Source organism: Dermacentor andersoni, chromosome 3 (assembly GCF_023375885.2).
Source record: "Dermacentor andersoni chromosome 3, qqDerAnde1_hic_scaffold, whole genome shotgun sequence".
In the NCBI taxonomy this organism is placed as follows: Eukaryota; Metazoa; Arthropoda; class Arachnida; order Ixodida; family Ixodidae; genus Dermacentor; species Dermacentor andersoni.
The window spans coordinates 171,203,537-171,216,177 of record NC_092816.1 but is presented as its reverse complement, the minus strand read 5'-3'; the positions used below and the strand labels follow the sequence as shown (position 1 = coordinate 171,216,177).

At 47.7% G+C, this 12,641-nt stretch overlaps 1 protein-coding gene across 1 annotated transcript in view; it reads left to right on the top strand.

Annotated features, from left to right (window-relative positions):
* The window catches only part of LOC126524466 (uncharacterized), a 116,813-nt gene that overhangs the window by 67,202 nt on the left and 36,970 nt on the right, over positions 1-12,641 (top strand). Inside the window, exon 4 of the mRNA XM_050172780.3 lies at positions 3,710-4,933. Coding sequence (XP_050028737.2) covers positions 3,710-4,933 — 1,224 coding nt within the window. The remainder of the gene's footprint in view (positions 1-3,709; positions 4,934-12,641) is intronic.

Here is a 12,641-nt window from a genome sequence, read left to right as displayed (position 1 = left end):
GATTGGAGATCGAGCTCTGCAATTGCTCCGCCCGAGCGTCTCTTAAAATATCACTGTGGTGTTTCACCCCATTGCCACCAGACCAGTTTATCTTAAGAATGCGACAAGAAGACGTGAAGTTTCTTCGCGGAGGTCAGTAAGCGCCACCTACGTTAACATGTGTGGCAGAGTACCAGCAATGTTTCAACTCATTCGAAGAGGAGAATTAGCGCTACCACCTTTTTCGCGTTGCGTTCATCGTGACACCGGAATACTGTGACTCCACAGTCAGCTAGAGCTCATCGACCTGCAGTGTTTGCCTGAGTTGAACGGCTTGCTCCGGGAGCAGCACCTTCTTCGTTTCTAAAACGCCGATAAGCAAGAATACAGAAAAATATCTAACAATGCATTGGAACTAGCGTCTCTTCGGAAGCACCTACATCTGGGAGCACACATTCTTTTTTATTATTCTTAAGAAGGGCCGCCTGCCACCTTCGATGGACGATACAATGCAAAGTGTGCTGAGAACGACAACAAGTGCGAGTACACGAAACATCCAATGCCTTTCTGGAAGCCAAAGATGCATTGTTTTCCATTAACGGGGAGCCCACGTGACGCCCAGGAAAGCTGATTTTGCCCTTTGATATTCTTGAGTTTGTCAGCCCTGCTCGAAAGATACGCACCAACAAATCCTTTTCAGTCTCTATCAGGAACGCCGTGCTTACACACACGTCATCCAGTTTATCTATCTTTGCTGCTTCGACTATTGTCCTATTGCCAAAATAGCGGCTAAGCACTGTGGTACTGTGAAAGCGTGGTACACATCCACAAGCTCGGCGATGATTTCTAAATGGCCGGAAATGCTTTAGTTCTGTCACACTAGCGCTCTTCTGTTCTTCCCATTGTAACAATGTCTCTTTCACCTGTACGTGGTTTGACACTCCAAAGGGAACAAAAGAAACTGCGTTACCTGTGCACTGAACAAAGAGGCTGCGGCGCTGCGTAGAACTGGCGTCCACCACCGCAACTACGCGACTGCAAAGGAACGTCCCTTACTTTTGGTACGATCCTAGAGACCAAAATTTTGTATAGCCTAGTAGCGCGAATGTCAGCCGCAATACTATTCTCGACAACACGTGCTACCTTATGGTGAGGACTGCTGGAGCGTGAAAAAAGTGACTGCATTTGCAGTGTGTGTTACAATAGTGTTGTGTTTTTTAACGTGTTCATGACGTTTGTGCTGAGGTGTTTGCGTTTGACGTATTTTTATTGCGTCTGGTGAACGGAATGTGCAATTATTATTCGTCCGAGTGGCACTGTGCCGTCGTTGGCTGCACCAACAACCAGCGAACGATGAAGCTGCTCGTGCAAGAGCCCTGCGATCCGTCTTCAGATCGACACGACATGTTTGTATTTGTGTGTAGTACACTCGTTGCACAAGTTTCCCAGGGCGCCTAAAAAAGAAGTCTATAAGATAACGGCTTTAAATAGAGTAGACTTCATGCCCAGTAAGCCTGCTCTGGTAGAGATTCGTTTTGTGGTCGAAGCAACGCGATCGCCTGCTTCTTGCCTTCCCGCGCTTCGGGCCTGTGATAACACTATCGCAATGCCGTTTACGACCTCTCGGTTCCTGAATTTTTGATCCGCTCGGTTGGTGTTGTAGACGGAAAGCCACAGAGGTGAACCCATACCAAAAAATGTTAGTGCTCTTCCACTCTCTGAAGAAGCATGACCAGCGAAGCTGTGTATGTGGGCCTCTTAATGGCCAACTGCATCTCCGCCGGGGCTCGGCCCGGCATTGCACTATCTTCGGAATCGGCCCACATATGGGGAGTGCTTAACGCCTGCTTCACCTCCGCCGCGGGTCGGCCCGGCATTGCACTATCCCAGGGATCGGTCCACGTATGGGGAGTTGTTCTTTTTTTTCTTACCATGCCAACAACACCAAAATTTCCTTGGACGGTAGAGGTACACAGCTTCGCTGTAAAACTGCGTTTTGAATACGAAAAGACGGTAAGCAGACAGCGTTCAGATGCGCGTGTAGACTTCGTAACTAGGGCAGCGATTGTTCAGGTTACGGCAAATCAACAAGACTGCATGGATAGTGACGGTTATTGGGTCCTGTGTTTCACTTGAATGAGTCGCATTTGAGCACTTCTTGTGCGCAGAAACAAGGCTACGCACGCATTAGTGGCTCACTTGCTTTTTCTTTCTTTCGCGCAATGTGTTGGTGCTTAATTGCTGTCATTGTGCTATGCTCACACTCCGCTACACGAGAAACACGTTCAGTCGTTCCCAACAGAGCTGGTGCCCCCTTCAGCGATGTTGTACGTCGATATGCAGATTATTGTGTGATCGCTACTGACTGCGAGGGGAGAATATGATTCAACATGTGTAACTGGCTGCACCCTCGATATACAATATAATACTTCTATATCGTGCACACTGCACTGGTCCACTAATTAGTTAAGTTGCTGAGTGTGTCCGTTGCGAGTGTGAAGTAACTGCTGCTCAATCTTGCTTCGTATAAGAGTCGCATGTAAGCACACATGACCTATAGCTTTCCCTATGTGCATCCGTCGTGCAGAGCATGGAAAATAGCTTTATAGTAACGACATCGTTCATAGTAAGCTAATAGCACACGGCAATCGAGACTACAAAACATGCAGGGTGAAAATGTAGTACAAATTATATATTGTGGTAGATTGCGGTACAAATATCATATCGGCTTTTAAAGATGCACCGACAATTACGATACTCCCTAATGCAAATTTTCAGCGCAGCTTTTAAGGTGTTTTGAATTCGCGACGTATTGTGGCAAATAATTCACTTCTGTGCGGCGGCGTCCTGTCGCCGCCGGTGGCGCTCAGCCACTGCTCCGGCAGTTCGTTTAGCAGCAGGGGCAGGCGAAGCATTTCCACTAGTTGCGTCGCGAAGTAGCGCATGCACAGTGAGTCTGAAGCCCGCACCAGCGCTTTGTTTCCATTACGTGGCTATTTCACGACGTTGGTAAGACGTGACAAAAACTTCAAGCGCACAAACAGACGAGGACGGTGAAAGTGGACTGACACACACGACCGCAACATCAATCTGCATTTCACCGTCCTCGTATGGTTGCGCACTTGGCTTTTCTTTCCGTATGTGGTGTCGGTGGACACGCTCGGCGCACGCCTGGTCGCTGCCATGGAGCGCGTCCCCTGCACCACTCCGCTTTACGGCTCATCCTTTCGCCATACTTTTCCTCCGCTTTCCTCCTCAAGCTGCCGCTCCACTGTCCTCCTGAGCTTTCCACCTCGCGCCCTCCACTCTCGGCGTCCTTAACCCTCGCTGTGCTCTTTCGCTCAGTTACGCCGAGCGACACCGACTCTCAACGCAGGAACGGGCCCCTAAGAGCTGCGCTCTAAAAATAAAAGCTAGGTATAGCGTCACACCACGGGTAAAAATTATTCCCGAACCCCCCGTTAAGGCACGCCTCATTATGAGGTCACGGATGTGGCACATAATATTAAGGAATTATTTTTATTTGACGGTTTCGAGCATATGTTCTTCGTGGATGCCATGGAATTAGGCTGCATTGAACAACTTGTCTGTCAAAGAGATAACCACAACGTTCCCGTGCGTTCATGACAAGCTGCACTGGTTGCAAATGCGTTTAGCTGATCTCAACTACTTGCGTCACCTTCGTAGCGTCCTACACTAAATTTCTATTTCTATTTTGTTCTTTTCGTAGGCTTGGGAATCGGATTCATGGAGAATACGATGGCGGTGACTGTAGCGACCTCGTTCCTGGAGCATCAGTCGTTCGCAATGGGTTTGAAAGACGGCGGGCGCACCTTGGCTGCTCTTGTTTTCCCCACCATTGTATCCCGTCTAAATTCAGTATACGGCGTCCGCAGCACGCTGGCACTTTGTGGAGCGCTTCTTATGCACGTAACGGCGCTAGTGCTAGTTCTGCGGCGGCGTCCGGTTATGGGACGACAGCATTTTGGCCACACTAATACCGAAACTACGTGTGGCGTGACACCTAGGTCAATAGAAAGCAGGCGCCATTACAAAGGATCATTGCATGGCAACACGAGCACAACAAACGTAGCAAATAGGAATTATATGTCCTGTAAAAACTTTGACAGAGCGTCTACACGCCAGGAAAATAACGTTGTGCTCTTTGAAATGGCTAAGCCGATTCCACATAGCCAAATAAACATATACGCTGAGAAGAAAGACACTGGAGGCACCCCATCAGCACCAGCAAACACTACCCTAAAAGGCAGCATGAATCCCGTACAGCAACTTCATGGGCATGATAGTACTGTCTCTGGGACCTCACAAACACCTGAGTGCGTGCCAGGCTTTGCTAATATTTTCCCGCCGCAAGCTATGAACACGCCTCTGCAGAATAATGCAATTTCTTCGCTGACAAGCAACGTTGAAAGAGTGCGCCGTGATGAGGACAAAAAAACGGCCTTTCCGTCAGCAAGCAAAGCCGGACTGCTCCTTCTACTTACTGACCCAAGGTTTTACGTACTCGTGTTCCAAAATACAGTGATCAATTACTCAGCAATTACATTTAGAACGATAATAGTTGACTATGCAAGGGACAAGGGTGTACCCTTGGCTCATGCCGAGCTGGTGGGAACATACTGCGCGGCCACCGACCTGCTTGTAGGCCACATTGCGCTGCCATACCTCTCCGACCGCGGTTTTGTGAACCGAACCTTGCTTGCGTCGCTAACGTTTGCCCTTCTCTCGGCAGCAATGTTTGCGGTAACCGTTTCTCAAGGTCTAGTATCTTTCCTCGGCTTATTTTCAGTATTGTCCCTATTAATGGCGGCGACTTCGTCATTCTCGCCATTGTTGATCACCGGTTATCTTGGTCCTTGCCGGGTTCCCCTAACCTGGGGTGTCTCAGGACTTGTGACAGGTCCTCTGCTCTTGGCGACACCCGTAATAACCGGTAAGTGCGCTCCTTTTTGTTCCTTTCTGGTGGTGCTTTGTCTTACGGCTTACGGTGCTCTCAATGTTACGATTTCGAACATCTGAAAGGTTTAGAGCCTTAGCGGCATTTAACCTTCCGATTTCGTTAATTTTTAAAGATACTCTACCGAACACATTCTGTCTTCAATGATCCAAACAAATTTATGTAACAATAAGGGGCGAAATTTGCCTATTCTGACGCCTACTAGGGGAGCTAATTTCAAATGCAGAGACGGAATGGTTTGGGCCAAATAGCGGTAAAGCCGAAACTAATGCAAGGCCTAGCTTGCACTAGGCCTTGCATGCTTCGATGTCTCGTCATCCTAATATCCCGGACCCCAACATCACTCCGAGAGAAGCCGCTCTCCTAGACAAAGACATAACTTATGGACGAGATAACGAAGGCAGAAACTGGTTCCCTCCTGCACGCAAACGTTTGCTCCAAATACGCACCAGGTAACGACCTCTAGCCCGTGTAGCACAAGCTGCGATTGGACCTGTCGCATGAATTGTCTTAGGATGCGCAAAGGCCGGTACCGTCCCACCTCTGCCAGTTAATAATCTCTCCTTTGTAGTCATAGCCACATCATAGTTATTTCATAGTTCCTGACATTGGTATGGCTGTTCAGCTATTTGCCTGAACCCGGCAGCAGCTCACAGCCTGCATTAGAAGACAGCAGAAGCTCGTGGTACACAGCAACCCAGGCGAAGGTATCACAGACGCACTCTAATTGGTCGAGCCACTCACGCTATGCTATTTACAACACGAAGTTCAAGCATTTGTCGCAGGCCCGGTACTCAAATTTCCGGCACTGAAACGAATACTCCATCTGTCATCACACTCGGCATCCATAAAAAATTTATGTCTGGGATTCTATGTGCACGAATGAATTATGAGGCACGCCGTGGTGGTAGACTCGGGAATAATTTTGACTGAGTGGATTTTTTTAACACGCGCCAAACATAAGTACACGAGTGGTTCTTCATTTCGTTCGCCCCCATCGAACTGCGGCGGGCGCGGCGGCCAAGATGATGCCCGGATGAAACCATGCCGGAAATGCAAGTTTCATCACTCCGTCGACATATACATGCAACCACCACTCTCATAACATCAACTCTAGCCACGAACTCTATGCTTTATCCTGTACATTCACCCAACTCGATAACACATAAAGGCCGCTACCTGCGAACCTTGTAATAGCGATCATGGACTGCCACTTTAAAATAAATCGCAACCGGCATATCCCCTCGACATCTGGAAATGTAACTGGGGAGAGTGCCATTGCAAAAAGGTGCGCTCATTTAATTTCTCGCCGCCGAAGCTGAATCACCATATCCTCAAGGAAACCAACCGCTTTTCCTGCCAGGCTGCACAACATATAGAAACACACACGATGCTTCCAGCACTTGGTAGCTTCGCTGGCGACCGAGTGGATCACAGTAATCGAGAACACACTTATCCAGCCCCACGCCCCTTGTCGCACCTGAGCTGATCCTCATCTTTCGTACTTAATGCATTCTCAACCTCTACAGCGCACCCCAAACTATTCGCAATGCCATTGATTCTCTCTTACCGGTGGTCATAGAATTCCTCAAGTACGTAATCATTATGAGTGGCTTCAGCGCTGTCCAACTGGCGCGTTCCTTTCAGTCTGATAATCCTTGTCAGCGAAAGCTAGCCTTCACGAACTCATTGAACGGAGCAGTCCAATTCGCACAAATCGGGAATGATGTATGTCGCGACACCAATTCAGTCCTGAATGTGGTCAGGTGGTTGCTCACTGTCACTGGGCCAATTTATTTGTTACGTTGTAGCGGCGGGGAACAACCACACAGTATAGCAAGAACGGTGAGTCACTAAACTAACTATTAGGGGACTCCTCAAGCTCGTCTGTGTCAGCAGGTCTTTGGTGTGCTGCGACACAACGCACACAACGCACACCATCACTCGAGCACATGATGGTTTGACCCTCCCGGTGTAGCCGTGCATGGCTTGGTCGTGTCTGGGGAAAGGGGGATCCTGGGAGTTGAGCCAGTGCGGGTGTTCGGGCCTTTAAAGCGACTGAAAACTGGCTAGAATGTGTTGCGAGACGTTGATGAAATGAGATGACTATGATTTATATTGATAGAATCTAGCAGCCTGTTCGCAATCTAAATAGGAATTACAATTTTAAATCGGCAAATGAAGTCTCAAAACCAGTAAGTGGCGAGGCCTGGCGGCGAAGTATTGGCACACCGGATGTAGTCTATGATGTTACTGTGAGTAAGTCGGCTGTTATTAAGTACAACATAATTATTGCTTAAAATTGCCGTTTCTACTTATTAGAGACGCTTAATTCTTGGCTTCGGAAATCAAAAGCACACACATTACGACAACACGCAAAACTGCGTATCACGTGTTAAAATGTCGTTTTGTTTTCGATCCGATTGGTTTGGTTTTCAAGAATTAAATAGCAAAGCATTAGGACAGGAAAGCCCAAAGACATGTATCTATTATTGCACAAGTACTTCTCTATTAAATTACGTAGGTGACCAAAAAGACAGCATAGATAGCTTGTCCCGAGTTCCCTTTTATTTACACGAAACAAATGTAGACACCAAAATCACAGTTTTTAAAGATCTTTTCCGTGTTTAGAAAACACCGGCAATACACCAGCCGACTGTCTCCAGGAGTTGCCGTTGTCGTAAAAGGCGACACTCCTACCCGAGCAGTTACATTTAATACTCGTTTCGAAGCGGTTGCCGTGACTATTCCTTGTTTTAAAACAGTAACAGTCTGTTCTTTCTACTTCCCACCTCGAAAGTATAAGTGTGAAAGAACTTGAAAACATGATTGAGCAGCTACCGGACCCTTTTACGCTTGTAGGTGATTTTTACGACTATTGTAGTCTTTGGGGAAATAAGGAAACTGACCAACGAGGAGAACTCATATAATATCTCTTCCTGTCTAACAATATCTGTCTTTTAAATTCAGGAGCACCTACTTATTTTTCACCTACATCACGTAACTTTAGCTGTCTTATTTATCTCTCTGTTCACCTGCTCTTTTCATTGATTTTCACTGGGAACTGTTGGACAATCCATACAACAGAACCCGCAGGGGTGTCTGCGTCAGCAGACGTTTGGTGTGTTGCGATACCACGTACCCGAGCATACGAGGGTTGGACCCTCCCGCGTGTAGCCGTGCGCGGCTTAGCCGTGTCCGGGGAACGGGGGACCCTGGGGGTTTAGCCGATGCCGGGTGTTCGGACCTTTAAGGCCCCCCGGCGGAGGCAACACACCTCTTTGGCCTCTGCTTCACGTAGATGGCATCCCCGGACTGACCCACCCGGGGGAAATCGGTAGTTGCCTTTTCCTGTCTCTCGCTCTCCCTGCAACCTTCGTCTTTCTCTCACTTTCCATCTTTCCTGTCTTCTCCTGGCTTCTCTTTACTTCCAATTTTCCAGGCAGCAAGGGTTAATCTTGTGTGAATAACCAACCTAGCTTATTTCATATTTGCTTATAGTGATGACGTACAGCTGGCGTTTACAGGACCTGTACATACAGTCCCTGTAGCGTCCCCTTGTAGGGCTCCATGGTGGGTGGCTGGCGTTATTGCCGAAACTTGAATTCCTTTATGGCTAGCTCTTTCCCTCCGCTTCCTGATCGCCCTAAGAAAAGAGGGCGCACCGATGAAGTTTTCCAGTTCCTTGGACGTCAAAGACCGAACTTCCCACGGTACCATGTGATCCACTCAGAAAAATCCGATAAACAAATACGAAACATTTCCCCCTTTCTAGTTTGCAAGTCCTTAACTGATGTCCTTGGTCCAGGCTACAAGGTATCAAGGCTGGCACGTGGTGATCTGCTGTTAGAGCTGCATGATCAGAAACAATACGAAAAGTTGCCCGGTATAGTATCATTTGGAGATGTTCCATTGACAGTAACTCCACACCGCACTCTGAACACCACCCGCGGCGTTGTCTCGGATGATGATTTGCTCCAGCTGACAGAGGCTGAGCTCCTGGAGGGCTTCATTGAGCAGAATGTTGTCAATGTGAGAAGAATTAAGATGAGAAGGGATGGAAAAGAAATTCAAACGAAGCACCTAATACTCACATTTGCTTCAAGTATTCTGCCCGAGTCTGTAGAGGCCGAGTACATCATGCTCCGTGTCAGACCATATGTGCCGAATCCCCTAAGATGTTTCAAATGCCACCGTTTCGGCCACAGTTAGCAGAGCTGCCGGAGCCGTCAAGCATGTGCAAAATGTAGTGCCCTTCAACACGCCACTGAAGCTTGTAGGAACTCCCTTCACTGTGTAAACTGTGACGGGGATCACGCCGCGTACTCGCGGTCGTGCCCCTCCTGGAAGAAGGAAAAAGAAATTGTAACGATAAAAGTAAAAGAGAATATATCGTTCAAAGAGGCACGAAGGCGGGTAGCATACCTGCCAAAGAAAAGCTTTGCCGAAGTGGCGCGTCAGGGGGCAGCGTCACGACGACCTCCGGCGGCTGTCCGATCCACAAGCAGTGAGTCGGCAGTTACGCTATCTGCCCCCACAGTGGTCGCAGCTAGCGCTGCTCCACCAACTGAGCAGAAGGGACTATCAACCCTGAAGGTGGGCGCAGCCGAGACTGCCCCAACCTCCCCGGCCTCTTCCAGCGCTGGCAACAGCCGGCGCAGCCAAATCCCTCAGGGAGCCCCAACGACCTCCGGGCTGGTGGGCGCAGGGGTCTTGCCCTCCAAGGTGGGACCCTCTCGGGAAATTTCTCGCTCGCAAGAGCACGTGTCCGGCGCCTAACAAGAGGCAATGGACACTACAGCTATCCTGAAGGCGCACCAAGCGCCTAATGAGCGGTGAGGCTCCCTCGAACGCTTCAAAACGGACAAAACCCCGGTTACAGGGCGTCGAAAGAGCTCTGCAATCTAATCTCTGAAATCTCTGTAATTAATACTTGTGTTTCCGTATACACAGCACCTATTTACTTCAAATATGGATACACAAATAATTCAATGGAACGTCAGAGGTCTTAGGAACCTTGATGACGTGCAAGAGCTTATCCAAAAACACAATCCAAAAGTGCTGTCTACAAAAAACACTCCCACCGTATGTCAAGTTTCGCAAAGATCGCGATGATGCTGTCGTATCAGCAGGCGGTGTTGCCATTTTTATTCATAAAAGTATTTCCTGTCAGCGCTTACAGCTACAAAAGCCCCTTGGAAGCAGTGGCGGTGCGAGTTGTTCTGCTAAATAAACTTATTACTATTTGCTCGCTATATATACCCCCACATTACAAACTAAGCAAACATGAATTTCAGTCCTTTATATATCAACTGCCAGAACCTTATGTTGTTCTGGGTGATTTCAATGCACACAGCAGCCTGTGGGGAGACTCTCGTATCGATGCGCGAGGTCGTCTTATTGAGCAGTTCCTTTTTTCTTCCGGTGCGTGTCTGCTTAATAAGAAGGCACCCACATATTACTGTCTTGCAAACAAAAAGTTTTCTTCAATTGATCTTAGCCTAGTTTCCCCGTCACTACTGTCTGAACTTGAATGGGAAGTTAACAACAATCCTTACGGAAGTGACCACTTCCCCATACTGCTAAGATCACCTACAGAAAACGAATATCCACCACAGGCTCCTAGGTGGAAGATTGACACAGCTGACTGGGAGAAATTCCGAACCCTAACTAGTATATCATGCGATGACATATCCTCGTTAGGAATTGATGCTGCTGTTGAGTATTTTACAGCCTTTATAATAGAATCCACATCAAAATGCATATCAGAAGTAAATGGCCTGGCATGCAAACGGCGTGTCCCGTGGTGGAACGACGATTGTAGGATCGCTCGTAAAAAACAGAACAGAGCGTGGAGGTTGCTACGCGCCTCTCCCACGGCGGAGAATCTTATTAACTTTAAGAAAGTAAAGTCCCAAGGCAGGAGAACCCGCCGACAGGCTAGAAGAGAAAGTTGGGAGAAGTTTTTATCGAGTATAAACTCCTATACAGATGAGGCCAAAGCCTGGAACAAGGTTAATAGGATAAGAGGGCGACAAGCATATTCACTCCCTCTGGTAAACACAGAGGGCGATACACTGAAAGACCAGGCAGACTCACTTGGGGAGCACTTTGAGCGAGTGTCGAGCTCAGCGCACTATTCCCAATCTTTTCTTAAACATAAAGAAATAGTAGAGCGTAAGCCAATCATACGAAAATCCAGGCAGAATGAACCGTATAACCGGGCTTTCGGTATTGCCGAGTTGAGAGTTGCCTTGAACACATGCAAAAGCACTGCACCGGGACCTGACAGAGTCATGTATAACATGATCAGAAACCTACATACTGACGCACAAGTTACACTTCTTACACTATTCAACACTATTTGGGCTTCGGGATACCTCGGGATATACAGATAGGCTTCAAATCCTGCAACCTTACAGTATGTAAAAGACAGGTACAGCAGGGCTTAAACAAGGTGTCCAAGTGGGCAGACCAAAATGGATTTAGAATTAACCCGCACAAAAGTACTTGCGTTCTCTTCACAAGAAAGAGAGGCCTGGTACCTGATCCCTGTGTAGAACTGGGTGGACAACAAATTCCCTTCAAGAATGAGCACAAATTTCTAGGTGTTATTCTCGACTCCAGGCTCACTTTCATTTCACACATAAAATAACATAAAGAAAAATGTCTAAAAACCATGAACTTAAAGTTCTATCCCACACTTCATGGGGTAGCGACAGGAGGTGCATCTTAAATCTTTACAGGAGCCTAGTTAGATCACGACTAGATTATGGTGCCGTAGTATATCACTCTGCTGCACCGAGTGCGCTAAAGATGTTAGACCCCGTTCATCATCTGGGTATCCGCCTGGCCACTGGCGCGTTTAGAACAAGCCCGGTGGAAAGTCTATATGCAGAGTCAGACGAGTGGTCACTACATTTTCAGAGAACGTACATCAGTTTTACCTATTTTCTCAATATGCGCTCGAATAAATGACATCCGTGTTTCAAAACTGTTAACGACTTGACGTGTGAAACATTTTTTCATAATAAACCCTCTATGAGACGTCCTTTCTCACTGCGTGCAAGAGCACTTAGCACGGAAATGGATGTCCCTGTTCTCAAACATCGCCTAATGCCTCCAGCTAAGCTATTACCGCCCTGGGAGTGGCAGGTGATAGACTGTGACGTATCCTTTGTAGAGGTCACAAAGCACGCACCTGACCTCGAAATCGCTATGCATTTCCGTGAACTTCAATCGAAGTACAGCTGCTCCGAATACTACACAGACGCGTCAAAATCACATGCTGGTGTATCTTATGCTGCGGTTGGTCCCTCTCTTTCTAAATCTGATTTATTTCACCCGCAAACAACCATCTTTACTGCAGAAACCTATGCAGTACTGTCTGCAGTAAAACATATACAACCCGCCGTGGTTGCTCAGTGGCTATGGTGTTGGGCTGCTGAGCACAAGGTCGCGGGATCGAATCCCGGCCGCGGCAGCCGCATTTCGATGGGGGCGAAATGCGAAAACACCCGTGTACTTAGATTTAGGTGCACGTTAAAGAACCCCAGGCGGTCGAAATTTCCGGAGTCCTCCACTACGGCGTGCCTCATAATCAGAAAGTGGTTTTGGCACGTAAAACCCCATAATTTTAAAACATATACAGAAATTAAAACTCGACAGAGCAATTGTATACACA